The 20,259-nt window shown below is 39.5% G+C and overlaps 1 protein-coding gene across 1 annotated transcript in view; it reads left to right on the top strand.

Annotated features, from left to right (window-relative positions):
- Window positions 1–2,757: 2,757 nt before the first annotated feature.
- IL16 (interleukin 16) overlaps window positions 2,758–20,259 on the top strand; it is a 43,439-nt gene continuing 25,937 nt past the window's right edge. The window contains exons 1-3 of the mRNA XM_009082638.1: window positions 2,758–2,898; window positions 12,344–12,397; window positions 16,487–16,898. Of these exons, the coding sequence (XP_009080886.1) occupies window positions 12,348–12,397; window positions 16,487–16,898 (462 nt within the window). The 5' untranslated portion in view covers window positions 2,758–2,898; window positions 12,344–12,347. The remainder of the gene's footprint in view (window positions 2,899–12,343; window positions 12,398–16,486; window positions 16,899–20,259) is intronic.

The following is a 20,259-nucleotide window of genomic DNA, read 5'->3' as shown; positions in this document are numbered from 1 at the left end:
CATCCTTCAAATTAAGGGTTTTTTTTTCCTAAACAACTCCTGTGCTCCTCAGTCCTTCAGTTTGTAAACAAGGATAACAAGAGCACCTGACCACTGTCCTATCTACTGAGGGGAATAGATGAAAAGTGCTATAAAGACTGTGGATGAGCTTCTTTCGAGCACAAGACCTGAATGTCATTTCCTTGCTGCTCCAGAGAAGGCAAAGGGTCAGTTCCTCACAGGACCTTTCTGCTCTTCCCTGAGCCCAGTCTGCAGTGCCCAGTCCAGCACCAGGACTCATCCAGCTCAGGCTCAGCTGGTGCCTGTACTCAGCACCTTCTATTCAGTCTTCACCTACTTATTCAAATCCAGCCTAGCACCCTAACTTGAGACCTTTTCTCCTTTAATCCCTTCCTTCTCTGCACACGTCCAAACTAACCTCTGCTGCTTCCACAGTCTCACAGCAGTTACCCCACTGCTCCCTGTGTGGTTTTAGCCCACTTTCTCCTCACAGCAGACACAGCTCCCCAGTTTAGTTCGTGCCATGTGTGCTGTCAGGATTATCAGCACTGTTGGATACCCATTAATATGCCTGTCCTGTAGTACCTACACAGCAACTGCTTCCCCAGGCTCTGCAAGCCCCTGACAGAAGCCCATGGTGCTGTTAACACTATCATTTACTATTCACAGTAAACATGAAATACAAAAATCAGAGGTTAATTTCCAGCAGATGAACACCACCCCCCACATGCACACCACTCAGCTTAGGGCTGTAGCATGCCTCAATGTATAAATTGCTTAGATATTAATTAAGACAGGAGGCTTCTCTCCTAAATAGTTGACATGCCAGGTTCAAAGCAGGCCCAGGGATTAAGGACAATGATATACACCAAACTCTGTCGTTCTTAGGGTAGAGTGCTTGCTATAAATAGATGTCAGATTAGTAAATTTAACATTGTTTAGTCTGAGGATAAGTGAGGAAAATGGGAAACTCATTTGCTCAGCAGTAGGAGGGTGTGGAGTGTTGTTTTCTTCTGAGGATTATTTTTATTTTTATTACCAAACTCTTGAGAACCTAGAGATGTCACAAGGTCCTTTTGCTGTTCTGGGCTGTGAAACCAGGAGGGGAAAATATGAACTTATGCAGTTTTATATAACCTACAAATGCGTTTAGCATTTTCTGTGACAGTGAAGGCAGTCAGAAAATTTAACTGTTTCCTTTGTGAACTTTATTTCGTTTGTCTGGAACTTTATTCTGTTACAGTAGTCTTATCCAGAGCAGGGGCAGGACGTTTTCCCACATAAGCAAAATAAACTCTAATTACAATAAAAAGGGGAGGGAAAAAAAAGAAAAACTGAAGTTATGCTGTGAAATGGCATTATTAGCTCTCTAACAGGAAGCATATGGAATAGTAGCATGCATGCACATAGGTCTGAGAGCCAGGAATAAATCAGTGCTAGTCTAGACATGCTGATTCCAGCTGTGGTCCTGAAACAAGCTGTTAGGGTAGAACTTGATTAAGTCTAATGCCCATCTGGAGAGGATGATGAATGAAGGAAGAGTTACTGTCCCATCAGAGCTGTGCTAGAAGTACTTATATTATGACTGGGACACACACAGGACAACAAGGGTTACACATTGTAATCCCTTCTTTCTAACAGTGACTGGATTCACAGTCAGTATCAGAAATCAGGGTGGTACATCCTATGGAATAGTGTCTTATCATATAGCCCCATTCTCTTTGTTATAGAAAAAGAAGTGGAGGAAATGTCTTAATTCTGTTTTCCACTTCTTAGTATGGCTCTCATTCATTGTTTTGCTTGTGTTTTCTTCACTGTGTGGTTAAACAATATTGCTAAGCACCCAGAAAGATGGAAAGCATATGCATTATCTATTTAGGGTAATTACCTCACAAAAAACCCTAAATAAATGATGACCAGTGATATAATTCCAGAGGGCAAGGCACTAGCAGAGTCTTAAAAACCCTCGCAAAAATACCTCCTCTCCCTTCTGCCTCCACTCACTTCCTTGAAACAATGAATCCCTCTCAAGTGATCTCATATGAATATAATTTACACCTCCTTTCCTATTATCTTATTTTCACACAGCAAAAGAATCCTAGTTTGTTTCTGTTTGCTTTAGCCTGAGTTCTGCCATCCTCAGACAAAACTCTTCCCCCCACTACACAGACTTTATTCACCAAAGAAAAACCTCCCAAAGCCTTTACAGACCTTATGAAAGACTTTTTCACACACTTGGGTTAAATGAGCATGTGTGTTTTCTTTCTTCTTTTTTTTTTTTTTTTCTGCTTGGGGGGGTGTAAAAAGTAATAAATGAATCATTTCAACTTTGGGCGAGAAGTTTAGGTGTTGTATTTGTACCATGCAACTACATAAACACAGAAGGAGCCAGTTAACCAATGAATTGCAAGAATGAGAAGCAACGAGATGATCTAAAATGTTTTAACACATTTTCCATATATTAGCGCTTGGACTAGTTGTGTTTTGCTTTCTTACAACAGACACAAGTCAGTAAAAGTCCAAAAGGAAAGTCTGAGGTTTTACATTTCTGTTTGTGGTACAGGAAAAGGGTTACGATCTCAGTGGTTGATTCAGTGAAATAACATCTCTTTTATACACATCTGCCTAGCAAGTAGGGCGGTAGTTGGAAATACCCAATCTAAAGCATTAAAGATTTGCTGGCAAATAGCAAGGCATTTTCTGCAGAGGAAAAGTTGTTATATTGAGTAGTCACTTTGAATGCTTAGGAGTTACAGTCAAATATCCAAACACTGTGGAGTTTCACTGCATTTATTATTTTCTCAAGTATTTAACACACTGGGAATTGACTCTGCTGCGTATTTTATATCCAAGAAGGCATGATAATAGAGGATTTAAATAAGAAGATACTTGGCAATGGTAAGTGATATTTTTATAACAAATTATTTAGGCATTGTGTCAGCTCTTTTTACATGTCAGTATGTATTGTTTTCAACTGTTTTAATTTCAGAATTTGAAAGAGAAGGATGAGCAGAGATGTTTCACAAACTACGTTTTTGTCTGTCTATTTGCTGTCATCACTGTTTTGTCTTTAGATTATCTGAGTAATCTTAAGTAAAGTATTATTTTTCAATGATCAGCATTATGAATTAAACAGAGATGCTCTACATGGAAGTACCTTAATTTAGGACCCTTTTAGTTTGCTGTATGAGATCTCTCCTATTTCTCCTGATGAATATAAAAGCCTGCAGAGTGGACCAGTGACTTTTATGAGTTCACAGCATTCTTCAGTTTTGAAGGCCTCTATAAACCTGCAATATTATAAGAAGCAGAAAAAAACCAAAATCACAAATCAAATGATTCATTGCTCAGAAACATTTTAAGTCTACAAAATATCTCACTGGCAATTAAACTTCATAAATAAGATAAATGAATTAATTTCAAGACCAGATGGAAAGAGGATATGGGATTTTTAATTTTTAATTTTTATTTTTTAGCTTTTGCTATGTTCATTTTTTTCCAGATTTTTTTCTAACCTTCCTGCTCATTTCCACCGTGCTGTGTAACTGCAGGCTTTATTCTTTGAATATTTTATTTTTATTTAAAGAAGCAATGCAGAAAAATGCATTTCTCCATGAGAACTGGACAGAGGTACTGTCTAATCCTCTGAAAACTCATTTCCAAACAATTTTAAAATTCAACATTAATATGATTAGCTACAACAGTTCCAGAGCATAGATCCAAACAAGACATTCAAATGCAGTATTTACTCAAATCTGTGCATGAACCAGCCTATACAGGAAATCAGTAAATTGCTAGTGAGTCTCAGCCTCAAAGGGGATATGTATTTGTTTAGTCATATGCTATAAATAACATCTGTAGACTTGAAACCTTGCCAGCATTATTAATGCAGTGTTCACTTAATAGTATTCTTTATTATGTGCCTCATTAGTAACTGATTCATATAGTATGAGCCCACAGAAAAAAACCATGCAGGCTAGTACAGAACAGATATCTATGATATATTATCCAAACTGCCAGTGGAGCCTTGTTGGTTGTGGAGCTGCTGTGCCCTGAGCTGAGCATTCCCTTGGGAGATGGCAGAGGTTTTTGAGCACTCCTTGCTATTCCTCTGCAGGGGGATTTCTGTCAGGGTGGAGGTGTGCCAGCCTGTGCCTGGAACAGATGACATAAAGCTGTGGAGCTGTCAGACTGCTTCAGTTGATGCTGAAGGACTGACCTGACAGATGATAGTCTCTTCATCACGTTTACAGCTCCTTTCTGTTAGAGAGCACCAGTGATGTGATCTGCTGCTTTATTTTCCTACTGCTAGTATCATATTTATGCTGTGTTACAGGATGGCACATACTGCATATTGTAAAATAACTTCCATGCTTTATCATATGGAATAAACTTCATATGCAATAGATTCTACATAATACAAGATAGGTAGCTATACAATGTCATTACTTGATGCCAGGAAATTCTTAATGTTTTCTAAGAGTAGTTCTTTATTGTTTTGTTCATTGTCCCATTAAAAAAACCAAAACAACCCAAAACAACCAAACATTAATTATCTTCTAGTACTTTTCATTAGATAAATTCTCTCCCTACACTTACAACAAAGAAGGTGACAGTCATAGGCCTCTTTCTTTCATGAGGGCAAGGGTTCAGAAGTGAGGGAAATGAAACCTAGCTAAGGTCAAACCAGCTGTTGCCATCAGAACTGGAAGGAGATTTCCAGACTCACTAGAGTGTTCAGTCAAAAATGAACTAGGGCAGATTGTAGTGCTTTATAGTGAGTGGTGTGTGTTAGATGTGGTTGGGAAGGTTCAGTCATAGGTAGTTTATGTCTTTGCCCAAGATTAATGCTGAGCCTAAACTGATATTGTCAGTCTTAACATTTTTCTGCTACTAATTTTATGCATTTAGTGTCCTTTGTTTTAGCTTCAATTAAACTTCAATTTTAAAACTTCTGTTCTTGTATGCAACCCCCAAATCTCTGGGTATTCTTGAATGCCTATTGAGTAATCTTTAAAGATTCATTCCACAAACAAAAAGACAAAATTTATAATCAGTTTAAAAGGTGTTGAAGAAAAAGAACCCAAAAAAAGAAATCCTGGGTTGTCTTGATGGTTGTATGGTTGTCTTGAAACACAATCTTGGACAATTAGTTGGGACTTAAATTCCAGAAGAGGCTATTTCTTTTGGGAAATCCAAACTGAGAGAAAGGATATAGCAATAGTCTTATGGATAGCTTATTAGATATTCCCTGGATCAAAAATGAGCATACATTAGAAAAGGACACTGGCAAATTTGACCTCCCTGAGAACATCTCTGCTCCAGGATCAGGGTCATTCAGTGGCTGCCCTCACACCAAGCCTGCTGTAGTAGATGGCATGGTGTGAGCCTCAGCATGCTGCTTCACACAGTCACAGACACAACAGCTTTTTGCTGACAGCCTTTCCAGAGAGTCTGCTCACAACACAGCCTGTGTATGGGGGCAGACAGTGTCCCACAATCCAATTGTGCATCTGCTCTTGTCCCCTCAATCAACTGCAAAATGTTTATCCTACCTGTGATCTGAGTTATAACAATTTCTTATGAATTAAGATATCCCTTCCACTCCCTAATTCCATGAAGCTAATTTGTCTACTTTCTGGTAGTACTGGACTAGACACACTATGGTCCTAACAGTTATTTTTTCAATGTTTAAATTGAAGTCATCACAAAAACCCTAAAGTAATCAAGTATTAGGTCATGCAATAAAGTTCCAAGACACTTCTCATGCTGTGATCCTCTTGACTGACCTTCATAAAAAATGCTGGAGAAGTGATCATGGGCCTTGACTGTCCCATAACAGTAACAGTCAAGCTCTTTTGGACAAACACAGGAATAAAGGCAAATGAGGACACAGTGATGTTGAAAAGAAATGGTAACTAAGCAGTGTAACAATCTGTCTGAGGGTATGGCAAGTTTTCGAGATTGGTGTAATAATGTAGTTACATTCAGATTTGCTTATTTTAAAAGATAAGCTTTAGCTGGAGCAGAAGTTATTGCCATCAATACAGGAATTATGGGTTAGGTTTTTTCTCTTTGACAGGTTAATTATACTACCTAATTAGAACAACTTCTTCTGGGCTTGAAAACTGTGATTCTGTAGAAAAACCAGAACCCAAGATCAGAAATCCTCAGCTGAGATCTCTCAGTCACTAGCTCCAAACTACTTAACATTAGATACTTCTCTGAAGGTGTAGGCTGATTTCAAAACATGGAAGAAAAGTCATCTCCCAAAGACACTAGATCCTAGACTCTTTAGGATGCTACAGCTTACTCCAGCACCATCTCTCACACCTATGACCAAGGTATCATCAGATCTCATGAAGCACCAGAAGTATTGTGTTTTGTGCCTTACCAGGGACCTACTTACATGAGAGATTATACTGTTTCAGTCACAGGAAACCTGTAAAATAAACTAGTCTCATCTTGCTGTCAACAATAATGCCAGTGAGTAATATACCCTGTGTGCATTACAACTAAAGTTAGTGTTAAAAACTAGAGTATTGCTGAAGAACAAGGGAGCTGCCCTTGGAGCTTTATACTGTTATCTTCAACACCACAAACAAAAAGCATCCGCTCAGCTTCATTCTGATTGTCACAGCCTTAGAGATAAGGTGCAGCAGCAGAAATGTGAAGGGTCCTCAAGACTTTTTTAGTGCAGACTTAAGCAGCAGTCTGTGTTAAGTAGCTTTGTCTCTGCCAAGCTCCAGGAATGACAAATACTCAGAAGTAGCTACTGCTTAAGCCTTGTGCTTGAAATCACAGCTGTACAAATGACAACTGTGCAAATGTGTTAAAGTCATCTTATTCAGACACAGATATCCCAGAGAAGAGGTTGCATAATTCATCATCAATCACTGACACTGCTAATTAAAAAAGCCCAAACCAAACAAACCCTGCTGTATCCCCCCTCAGAAGCCCCACAAATAAATCAACAAACCAAGATGGGACCATGCATGCTGTCTGTGAAATGCTAAAGGGTAACAAACCCCTGACTTCAGTGAGCCTGAGATCAGGCTGCTGTCAGAAGTGGTACCTGTACCAAAGTGCAAAATATGGAGCAAACTGCCCCTGGAACTCAGGTGGACTAAATATATTCAGCTTTTCCAGTACTTTAATTCATTTATTCATTCATATCTGGCTGTTCAAGGTGCAAGGAAGACAGTAACAACAAATATGACAGAATCCACCATGAATTCACAATAAAAGGTTAAAAAAAGAAGATCTAAATACACCTTTTGACTGAACTCATAAAAACACAGAGAAAATTTTCATGTGATTTTTGTAGGTAGAGTAGATTCAGTTTACTTTTGCCCTTTAAGTTTGTTTCCATATAAATCATAGTTTTGGCTATTGATAATTCTCCTTTCATACAGCCTAAAGGGCCCCTTATGTCTGCCTACAGTTTAGGGAACTATAAATCAAAGGGAATGCTAGGTCAGATGAAAAAGGAGCATTATGTGACTGGAAATGTGGAAAGAAGAGGTAAAGTTATAACTTTTAAAAATATTTGTTTTAAATTAGAATGACACCATACAGAGGAGCTCACATAATGTCTTTACTCCTCTGGTGCTGCAGTGAGGTATAAACTGTATATTGGTCAATGGTTTGAAAAAAAATAGAAATATAAAATGGGCCTTTCCTTCAGTATCAAATATTTAGCAACTCCGTCGATGATAGAAATATTCTGTACTGTTTTTCTGAGCCCAACAAAATCTCTTACACATAGGCACGGCAAAAAAAAATTAAAATAGCAAATACAACCCACAACGCTTAGTACAAAGGGCACCATTCTTGCTTTCCCTCATACACCACACCGTGGCTACAGCCAACATGCTTTGCACTGATTGTGCTGTAATTTTTCAATCACACACTCTTAACACCTTCACTTACGTAAATCACACGGACTAAGTTTTCTGCAACAAAGCATTGTATGCATACGGTAACATATTCTTCATGGAGTTCCAGGATATGTTCTCAAGATGAGGTAAAAATACTTTTTGTTGGGTGTACACTTTGTAGTAGACCCTATTCCATGAAATTATATGAGCAATATTTTATAGCTTATCTCTAGGGCTCTGCAACAAGTAAGGTTAGTAATCACGCAGAGTGGGAGTGCATGTCATGCAACACAAATGTTTTTGGCAACACAAGGTCTAGGAACTTTTATTAACTCACAGGAAGGCAATTCACTGGGAAACAGTCTAGGAGGCTGCAGAGCTGGATACCATCATGAAAGAATCAGGTAATAAAGTTCACAAAAGGAAGTGAATTATTCAAAATGATCTGAAGGAAAAGGAGGAGTTCCAAACATCTGAAAGCAGCATGAAGCTGGAAGGAGGGGCAGAAGAAGAAAAGATAAAAGTATGTAGAAGATAAAGGATGACATCAGTACAGAGATCAATGAAAAAGGATTCTATGGAGACGTGAAGATCAGGATATTTTTCCTAGAACAAGAACTGAACAAATCATAGAGGCAGCAAATTTCAAAACAATTACAAGGAAGTACATTTATATGTAACACATGAAATGCATTGCCTCTGGATACTCTCGAAATCAAAAGCTTAATGGGAGCCAGAAATGGATAAATTACAGTTACATTACGCAGGATTCATTTCATCTGTAGAAGAAAAAAAATAAATCTTTGTGCTTCCTGGCTAAAGTTAGGTACTAAGTAACGAAAAGTATTAGAAAGAGATTTACCTAATGTGACATAATACAATACTTATCCATTATGGGGCAGCTGCAGCTTTTGCTAGAACAAAACTATCCAATCACAATATAAAAAGCTCCAACAATTCTGGATAGCATACCTTGGAGTGCCAGTCTGCTCCTACCAACAAGGCACTCAGAAGAAACTCTTCCTGACAGCAAGCTCTCTCTTAATTATTATTATTATTATTATTTTTTTAATAAGGTAATCCCTTTGAAGCAATTGCTATCAGCCATTGCTGGAGAAGGATACTGGATTAACTGGGTTTATAGGGTGACTCAACATGCCATGTTGCTATGTTTTGACAGCTCAGATGGAAAGGCAGAGTGAAAGCCATGAAACCCAAGACAGAGATGACTAATCCAGGCCTGACTTAGCAGCAATGAGGGGATGGATTGTCCTGTGCTACATAACTGTTTTCTGGAATATGGCAAAATGTGAAAATTGAGATGGTGTTTAGGGCAAAAGTATCTTATCACTTTGCTGAGCAATGTAAGGACAGGATTAAAAACTAGAACACTCCAAACTATTGGCTTTCTTTCCCATTAACACAAACAGTATTTGGAGTTGGGTGGAGATGAGGATGGAGGCTAAGTTCCATCATTACTTAGATCTCTTTGCCCAGTACTAATGTTCTGTTTAAATTTATATGCTCTTTTTTGGAAAAGGTTATCACCAGTAGCAACAGGCAAAATATTTAGTACTGAATAGTCTGCATATTTGTCCTCTAGAATTCAAACCTTTGGATATGGAAAAATATTTGGAGAAAAGAGGGATAAGCTCCTGTATCTGCGATGACTCCAGACAGATCCGGATTTCAGTCATGCTAAGGAGAAGAACTGCCATAGCTATTAAGTTCAGTGGCTCTATTTCCTTTATCCACCAACTCCAATAGACACTAACTTCAGACATCAGAAAAGTCACTCCATTTTATGGTATCTAGGACCCTGTCCCAAGGCAGGAGTATCACTCTACCTGTGAATTGTACTCTTTGATGTTCAGTCTGAAGCAAGAGTTGCTGCCACTTCCGCATGCCTTTTACCTACATTCCCTTTACCTACAGATATATATTTTCATCAGCTCATCTCTTGGGGTGAATCTCTGTCCAACTGGAATCAAAGACAAAACAGCTAACTTCAAAGTGCTCATGATTTTTGCTACCTTCACGTTCCACACATTAACTATGCTTTAGTTTTTAAGTATTTCCTCTTATTGGTCTGAATCCTCTTTATTTTACTGCATTCTCCTTTTCCTATCCCTCACATTAGAATGCAATAAAGAAACCCAGCTGATTTTCCTTACATTTCCTATTATCTCATAAATTTTATTAATGCAGCTCCTTTCTGCAAAGGAGAGTCCACATAATTTCAGTCTTTTAATATAAAATTCCAGTCTCTGATCAGTGTACATTGTCCTTTTCCTGGTACAATACCTTGGAGCTAAGTGATGAAGATTGACCATGGTATCCAATATCAAAGCATGCCATTAATACAACAAGGCAGGCACAGCAGAGATTCTCTTTCTCTCTCTTTTTCCTTATGGCTTCTAAAAACCTGCTTTTCTTTTCACCACTGGGCACTGAACAATTACTGTACAGAGAAGATGGAAAAAACTGCAAAAGGTTAGAGTGAAACAACACGAAAAAACAGCCCCTCTTTGTGATATTTAAGTTTCTGCTGCTGGCGCTGGCTGAAGTCCAGACTTGGAATGAACAAAACTCCCAGTGGCTTAGGGACTACATTATTCAGCCCATAGTCAGGAAATGCAAAAGCATGTGACAATGGGAAGAAATAAAACAAGCTTTCCAATGCTTTTGAGCTTCCAGCTCAATCAGTTTGGATCAAAACTCAGGGGCTGTTCAAATTTTGTGTGAATGAGTTCTCTATTGCTAAACAAAAACATGTGTGTGTTGCAGTGAAAGATACTTAAGTGGTAAACAGTATGTGGCTTTGCTTCCTTGTTGATATTTCACTTTTAGAGTACTAACACTATAAAACCCCATTTTATGTACAAGGGCACTGTCTTCTCTATACAAATACCGTGACATACTCTTGGTTCTGCTACACAACTAGAATTTAAAAGAGTTGGGTAATGTTCCGTGTTATTTGTTATCCAGTGACCCACGTTAAAACTGTGTCCTTTACAAAAGATTTCCTTTGGGGAACTAATATCCCAAAAACCTAGTTGTTAGGAATTTGTATTATTTGGAACAGTGTTTCAGGGCTCCTGTAGACACTGTACAGAGCAGAGGTTTCATCTTTCCTTTTTCTCCTGGCATGGAAATCATTCTCATGGGGCAGGTGCTTGTCTCCACAATTCATGTTTGATCTAAAAGTCACAGGACCACTAAACATGAGACCCTCTCAGTGCAGTATTTTAAACCTAGTTTTTAATTCCTCTCTCTTTTTTCCAAGTTTAGTGACAGACCAATAAACCCAGGACCTTCCAGCTACAGAACACTGAGGGCAGCAGGTGTGTCAGCACTCTCATGTTGACCATTTCCATAACCAGACAGGGCCAGGCATAAAATTTGTGTTAATCTATACATTTTCCCAAAAAGTATAGGATTTATAGTTTTTGAGAACACTCTAAAGAGGCCTCATTATTTCAATAAACAAATATTAAATATTTCAGATACAATTTTTTCTTTTATGGATTTTTTTTCTTTTAATTTATGCACTCCCTATGTATCTTATCACACAAATCTATTGAGCGAAAGTAGATTTCTGCAGCAAGATTGTTCTTTGAACTGAGGATTGAGAGGTGGGGTCTGATACTGCTCTGTGTGATCAATGAAAAGCAGCTAAGCCTGCCTAGGATGTGCCAAAGGTGGCTGCCTGCTCCCACAACTGATGGTGGATGCAACTCAAGCAGTGTTGTGTGTGGGGAGTAGTAGAACAGACTGAACCATTTACTGTGCAGCAAATGAAAGGTGTAATTGAGGCAATTGGCATTATATGGGACAGTTCTCATTTCCTGGGTGCTCTATGGCAAACTTAACAATTTTCTGCTCCTTGATCAGGTTGGATCGCAAAATTGCAATCTACCCCATAAAGGGGAAAGTAGTTAAGAGCTGATGGGTTAAAGGTACACTTCATGGTGAACACAAGGGCCTGGCATTTAAAAGTGGCACCTATTATGCTTTGCTTCTGGAGCAGAAGTAGACTATGAAACTCTTACTAACTTAATGTCAAAATATCTGCTAAAAAATATGAGAAACATGCTTGCCATCTCAGCTTCCAGCAGAAAATCCTGCAGTTGATTAGCACAGATTCTGGCTGCCTCCCACCTCACCTCAGGTAGGTTTAGCATGCCTGAACCCCATCAATCCTAGGATCAGAGAGGGATGGGTAAAAACAAATGACACAAACACCTTAAATGGTCTTGCCATCTCTGGGTAGCTGGGAGCCTGCTGGAAGCTGTTTCCCCAATACTGCATCCCATTGCTTTTGTTTATCTAGCCTTGCTGACATTTTCTTCAATTAGGAAACAATAGCTCCGTTCCAATGTACTGAGCAGAATTACTGAAACCGAGTCACGTGGCACCAGGAGAGTGTGTTTTCAATTATTCACTCTGTCTCTTTTTGCCAGGCCTATGAAGAGGAACAGCCTTCTGCAGGAGTCAGGTTTGTCTGCCTCGCTGTTGTAAGTTCCTCCTTTTGAATTTTTATTTTACAGTTAGGTATTAAAAATATGTTTTTAAATTTTTTTTTACAGTGAATTCAACTCTCAGAGAGTTTCTTACTCTATTAGAAAACTTCCAAATCTCTAGCTCTTCCTGCTGCCTGGAAATCCTAGACATCTGCAATAGTTCAGTGCTAATAGTACTGCTCAGTAATGAATCTGACAAAGATCACAAGATCTAGATTAAAATAGGATGCAAGATCTAGATTAAAAGAGGATGCTGTTAGCACTTGGTATATGTAAAACTCATCTTGTTCTTGCTAGTAAAGAAAAGGTCTGTCTTTCCTGCTGTCTGGTTAACAGCAGAGCAGTCGCATTCAATCTGGGAGCTACCCCAAATATTTTGCATCTTGTAAATGCTCAGTTTAATATCCAACCAAAAAATTTGAACCAAATGGGCACAGTTCAAATCATGTATTTTGTTTGCAGAAGGCAGAGTGAGTTAGGGCTTTTTAGACTTAAAGCTGGAAAAATAAAGCTTGGGGAAAAAAAAAAAGAAACAGAGAAGGAACATTTGGTTTGCATTACAAACCACAGACAGCTTCCATCAGGCTAGCTGGAGGTATAAGAATGGCAAAAGAAAATGACAAGCAGTGAGTGCACTGGAGGAAAAGATGAATGGTTTGGAGAATTGACTTTGAAGTAATTGTCCATGCCATCAATACCTTGAATTAAATTAGGTGGAAGATGGCAATGAATCATAAAGCTTCTCTGGCACTTGTGATATTGGTTTTTTGTGTAAAATAACATTTCTGGATATTTTTATTGGAAAAATTATAGACTATGTTTTTGGTGCTTCCTATATTTCTGTCACTTATGCAACCCTGAATCAGCAGCTCTGGAAAGGATGTTGCCTTAGTTAGGACTTGTGATCTATTACTTAAAGAAAGAGCAAGAATTTAACTGGAAGCCTTCAGGTCTACTGGGTTTATTTTCACCTCAGCCACTGCCTTGCTTTGAGATTAGGTAAGTCATTCAGGGTTAAATTCAGTCTTTGAATGGATGGAGCTCTGATGGGGGTGGGGAGGAGGAAACAGCTGATACAGCAGGGCAAAAGAGAGTTCTCTCTGCATAAGGTAAAATTCCTCAGGAGCAATGCAGGGGGTGAGACAGCAGAATGCACTTAGAGCAATGTGTCCTTCACTGTTTCAGCCAGTGTTTCTATGTGTTCCCTGCATTCCAGACTCTTAGCATAGCCAGGGAAGCACCTCTTGAAGTAGTTATTACTGATGGCAACTCTCCCTTCTTAAGCTCAGCAGCTTCAGGCAGAGTAAGAAAGGGCTCCTGCATTTCTCCATCCTTCGTTCTAGCATGCCTGTCTCCAGAGAGCTGCATTTTGACCATTAAGCAATCAAGTCCTCTGCTTATCCACATGCTTGATAGCTCTTTTTTAATTCTTCCTCTTTGGAAGAGCAAGAGTGCAGTTAATGTTTGGGCAACACTGAAATCCTTGAATGAAAAGTGCTATTTCCTCTAATTTCCCCCCATAGACAAGATTGTTTAGCTCTGAATGAGCAACTCTGGCTCATTTCTGATGCTGTTGTTGCTAGTGCCTGATAGCTATTGCCAGACTCACAGAAGGAGCATCAATCCCCATTGCAGATTTTCAAATTATGAACATTCCAATCACCTTCAATAAACAGCTCTGTTGCTTCCTACCCAGGTGTTGAGAGGAGAGCCTTGCAGAAGTTCCCCTCATCCTATCCATCCTATTGCTTTTCAACTCCATATTCTCATCTAAGGGACCAGATTGCATTTTTACCTTCCTTCCAACATGCAAGAGGCACTACATCATAGGCTTTAACAAGGTTTATTTCCCAATAAAGTGGAGATCCTAATAGGGATTTCCAAGTTCAAAAATTGCAATTGAGTTCATGCATATTTATGGTAGACTGAAGCTTTAGGCTCACCAAAACACCAAAATTGTCTTTTAAAAAAGGCAAAAACGAATTCTCCAAACCTTGAAAGTCTTTACATATTCATAGGGATAGCGTCAGTCAGGTTTTAGTTAAAGTAATCAACAAAGAAGCACACAAAAATTTCCAAACTTGTCATGCTAAATCATACCACCAGCAATTATTTATTTCAGTTCTCAAAATTAGCATTCTAATATAATTCATAACACTTTTCATTACTGTACTTCAAATTAAATTACCACATAGAGGCTCTGGGAAGTAGGTTCTCTCCACAGTGCAGGAGAGGAGATGAATCCTAGAGACATAAGACCCCATGTCAGCTATAAAGTCCATGTATTAAAACTGAACTCTGTCTATGTCATACTTTTTCTCAATCCCTCTGGCCTCTGTGTTCTTGCACATAGTCTTAGATGTCCTTTCATTCAATGCATCACAGAAAGGGAGTGTGGCTGTGCTGTTGGGCAGTGCTCCATCACGCTGTGACTGCCTTCAGCCATGGTGGTAAATCTTGTCATTCATAGGAAGAAGAAAAATAATCACTGTGAATTGATGGGAATGGAGAATAAGTTAGTTCAATTTGACCCTAAAAGTTTGCCTTATGGCAATGTTGGGGAGGCTGGGACCCCAGTGACTTCTGTTCCACTGTTCCAATCCAGTGGGTCAGACTCTCCCACAGGAGCAGAGAGGACTCCAAAGATGCACAGGATAAGGGCAGAAAGCACACCAGCTTTGTGGAACTTGACATGACTTCTCTGGCTACTTTCAAACTTGGCCCTGAAATAGTGCTAGGAAATCCAATGAGTTCCAATATTCAGGGCATAAGTTTCTGAAGTGATAGGGATTTTGTTTTGGAAAAAGAGACATCAGGGAGCAGAGTAATATTAGGACTGGTATGATAGAAGATATGTGTCATGGAAGACTATAGGAGCACTACCTATCAAAAACACCAAAAAGAACTACACAAATAAACACCCTTCTCCCTGGCAGCACTTTGCTACTCCTGAAAATGCCATGTGCAAATTGTTTTAGTTTTACAAATTCAAACAAATTCAGATTTATTCTGATCTGTGGATTTCTCCTGCAATGCCACATTGTTCCTTTAGACAGGTTCTCAATGGCAGAGTGTTTATAACCTGTTTTGGTTTTCCTGTTTATTTGTACAAGAAAAAACCCCAATGTAAATAACCCTATAGATTTATTATAATGCTTCCTTGGATTTATTTTATGAATCTGGCTTGCTCTGAGTTTGCAGGCCTCTGTTTATTATTGTGGCTGTAAGGAGCCTTCAGAAAATCTGCTGCCTCCTAGTTCAGTATCACCAGTGGCACTTGAGGTACAAAGTGTGTATGTACCTATCTAATTCTGCTTAGAAGCAGGGAAAAAAACCTCAAAACCAAGCACAACAACGCAGTGTTGTATGCTGAATCATGTGCTGAAACAAACTATTTCTGTAATGGGACACTTTTTGATTGATGTAGTGGAGCTATATTCCTTTATAGAGTGCAACCCCTAATCAGATATTCACATCTTAAGTGCTTCACTGGATCTCTCTGTTACTCTTAAATGCACAGTCTTAAGTGAGTTCTGATCTGCAAAGGCAGAAGTTTTATAGCAGCCTGACATTCCTTACTCTCTCAAGGCTAAAATCTGCTTTTGCTAAACCACTTACGAATCAGATGTGCCAGGCAGAGAACTTAACGTTGACAATTTGATTAATCCTCTTTGAATTATAGTGGTTTCATGAATCAAACTTCAGAAGGAGCTTCTTCTTTCCAAATAACGTTAGGAGGAGAGAATAATGCTTTTAAAGTATCCCCCTTTTCAATTCGGGATTTCAACATGCAAATTCAGCAGATGCCCAAAGCAAGAAGACAATGGAAGCATCACAAACATTTATTAAAAGCACTCTCTTGTGCTTGGGGAACATGGCAAGAGAATGAAAAGGTGAAGGAGAATCTAGTAGAGCACTGCACAGAAACAGAATTAGCAAGTCATGAGATATCACGTGGCTGTTCGGAGACTGAAAGGCTCTGTTGATTCGATTTATTCATTAGGGCTTTTCAGTAGTGTAGGTTATTAAGTGGGAGAAAGTAGGGTATATTACAACTTACTTTTTATATTTCCTTTCCTGGAGGATATTTAGCACCAGAGAAGCAGAGAAAGTTATTGAAGGTATCATGCCACATAAATGGGAGAATGATAGGAAAAAGAGCAGCACCACCAGCTCTCTGAAGATGGATCAAAAGAGCAATGCTGGGAACAGGAAGTCAAGAAAGTTTCGCTCCATTTCAAGATCACTTATACTTTGCAATGCCAAAAACAGTGACGATGGGTCAAGTCCTGACGAGAAATGCCCTGATCCCTTTGAGAACTCTACCAGCTGGGGTCAAGAGGATTTTGACTGCTGTCCTAGAACACAACTGCCATGCACATCAGAGACAGAAGACAGCCCACCTGACCCTCCACGTGTGATCACCAGCATGGTCCAGTCCAAAGCTGCAGCAAATGAGAACTGCAACAACATGAGAAGAAAGTTACTCACCAAGGTAGGCAACTCTTGCTGTGTATTGTAATGTTTCCCATTGCAGTAGTTCCTAATTGGATCAATTAATATTTCTCAGGAACACAGGATTCTACTTGGTTGTTTTAGAGCCTATGATCCTGCAGTGTTCCTGCTCCGTATAAACAGCATGAAAATGTATTAGCTTCCCTGCTGTGCTGTTGCACTCTGCTGATTGACATTCTGCTGCAATCAGTGGCTCTAGGCCACTCGTAGCGTTCAGACTAGCACAGCTGGTGTGTTCTACCTGCAATACAGCTCAAAATACAAAACTGTCACTATAGTACAGTGCGTTTGTAGAGTGTGGTGCCATGAGATCTCACATGCTGGGAGAGTATGAATTATATTAATACTGTGGAAGACACAGGAGATTCAGTAGGCAGATGATCTTTCCCTCTGATTCAAGAAGGAGGCAGTGATGGCACTAAAACCAGTAGAGACATCGTTCTTCCCTAGATGTGTAAAAAGGTCTTAACAGCCTCATATTAAAGAACAATACTATTTTTTAATCAAGTAACTAATGCTAACTCTAACATTCTGATGATTTTTTCAGACTGAGCAATATATTTTAGATGCCTTTAGAAAGTTCCTTTTCAGTAGCATATCCTAATTTTTCCACTTTATGTGTCGGTGTGATGGGTAAAAGGGACCTCACTACAAGAGTCCTCCTGGTACATCCCTCATTTAATGCCTTTTATCTATGAAAACAGTTGCCGATTCTTTCACCTGAAATATTTTTCTTGCATATCCTATTTTATTTTACATACCTTCAATAGAAATTGGCTACAGCTAGACCTCTATATCTAAACACACAGTGGCATGATGCTATTGAAAATCAGCATCTCCCCTTACTTCTTGAGTTTCTTGCTAATGATCACAGCATGCGACCCAACATTGCAAAGATTGCAGCAGGATGGACACGAGGTGTTCCAACCCTCAGGAGTCCCAGCACGAAGACAAAAACCAATCAAGCTTCTGTTACATTCTGACAGAAAACAGGACCCAAGTCCCAAAATACACTCAGTCACTTGCAAACCCATACCACTTCCTCTTGTTGGAAACAGTCCATATTCACTCTCCTGATTTCCTTCTGTGAGTGAAGAAGGAGCTGGCTGCTGTGGACTCCCCTACCTTCTCTTTTTAAAAGCTGGAGCACTTTCCCACTCCTTGAACTAGGTGTGTGCCAGTCGCCACAGTCTGCTTGCTTCCATACCTCCAAAGTGTGCAGGGTTTCAATAACTGTGGTGATCCATATCCATATGAAACTACTCAGTATCTTATTGCAGACTGTAAGTTCAGATCATTTGCTTTTATAGCTGGCAAGCAGCTAAAATAGGGATCTGGGGAACAGAGTAAGTCTCATAACCAATGCCATTGCACAGATAAAATATAACTGCTAAGGGTATAAATCCACTCTTACGCTGGAGTGTCAGTGTCACTGCACAGGTTGGGTCAGGAGCCTGGCTGGGTGGTGACACAAATGAGCCCAGTCCCTTAAAGCAGCATTAAAGCAGAATTTGGGTTGCTTAGTATGGCTGGGTGGTGACACAAATGAGCCCAATCCCTTAAAGGAGCATTAAAGCAGCATTTGGGTTGCTTAGTGCCACTGTAGACAATGGGTACAATTGAACTCCCACTCCAGAGCTCTCATAGGAATATAAACTCTTCAAATGCTACTTGTTAATCTTCCATACCTTCCAGAGTCATGAATCAATGACTGATTCTAACAAGTCTTATCTCAGCATGCTAAATAGGATGAGCATTGCTAGCAGCCACACCGACCTTATCCTGTACTGCTGCTGCTGAGGCTTTCCCCATGTTATGAAAGCAGTGATCTCTATCTTCCATATGGCACAAGCCTGTCAGAACAATCTTTCTGTACCATGTCTTGCAAAGCTGAAGCTTAACACCTCTCTCGTTAAGAAGTCAACAAGCATTTTTCAAGTCCCAGTGTAATTCTCTCTCTCTCCATCTCCACGTGGCACTTCAGAAATTCACTATGTGTGACTCAGAGCTGAAGGATCCTTGTCTTTGTTCAAGAAAATTGATTCCATTCTTTCTGTGGTGTTGCTGAGGTTATTTCACTATTCTCCTGCTTCCCAGCACCTGCAGTCCTAAGCGTGACTCTGAAGGTGTTAATAACTCCCACGGAACTGAACAACTTAATTTTTGCTGTCACAGTAGAAGGAGAGAAGAATGCTTAAAAGTGCTGTATGATTTAATGTTCCCTTTGCATTTCTTCTCCAGAGTAAGGGGGGAAACCTGTAACATCAGGATTCAAAATAATAGTTCCTCTTTTCTGTTCAAAACCTGAAGTATCTCCCTGAGCCATACTCTGCTAATTGCATGAGATTCACCATAAGCAATAAACCATGAGCAAATACAAAAGAGTTTCAGGAGTAAATAAAAAAAGGGCTTTTTCCTTCTCAAATGTACTGTCAGCAATGATGAGAGCAGATGAACAGTCTTTTAATTTATTTGGTTTCTGTGTTCCACTATTCACTTTTAGTGACTATTGCTCATTGTATCTAGAGACTCAGGGTTATCCAAAATAACCCAGGTCATTTGTTCAGCCAACTCCCAGAGCACTTAGCTTCCAAGATGAGGTGCACTTAGTCTGGGATGGTGGAATGCCAACTTGTCAGTGTATAAACAAGCAGATCTCCTTTAGAGTTTGCTTCTCACCAACTCAGCAATTTTCAGGTGGCCTAAAAGGAAAAGAAACCGAAGAAATTGTTAGCAGTATCTGATAACTTGACAACTGACACAGCAAACATTGTGGAAGATGTCCTTGCCTGCTCATGTCATTATAGAGACTGAAAGTATGCCAGTTGTTGGGATAACTGGGCAGGAGGAGATAATATCAGCTCCTTCGGAGAACAACATTCTGTACTGGGTTTGAGAACTACTTCAAGAAGCACTTCTACTACTTCAAGCAGCATTCTGTTATCTCTTCTGTGCACTGCCAACACCCTGGGAAGCAGCAAGAGTTACCAGCCAGCACACTGCTGGCAGGGTTAAAATAGCATCTAGAATAAGTTATAATAGAGAAGGGCTGACTCTTTATGCAGACATTAGATCTGAGCTGATCTGCTTGCATGGCTGTACTTGGTTCTAGAAAATTCTCTACCCTTGCTCCCTCTGCTTGAAGGAGGGAAAAAGCATAAAGGTAATTTTTCTCCTTTGGTCATCCCCAGAATATAATTTTGTTAACTTGGCTTTATGCAAACACCAGTTAGCTAGTCCTTTGGTACCAGGACAAGTGCTATGGCAACAGACTGTAATGTCTCAAACACAAGCCTATGGGCAGGATGGAAAAACAAAGCCAACAGGGAAGAGTGCATTTA

The sequence above is a fragment of the Acanthisitta chloris genome, unplaced genomic scaffold (assembly GCF_000695815.1).
Source record: "Acanthisitta chloris isolate BGI_N310 unplaced genomic scaffold, ASM69581v1 scaffold18359, whole genome shotgun sequence".
Taxonomy (NCBI): domain Eukaryota; kingdom Metazoa; phylum Chordata; class Aves; order Passeriformes; family Acanthisittidae; genus Acanthisitta; species Acanthisitta chloris.
This window is presented reverse-complemented; position numbering and strand designations above follow the sequence as displayed.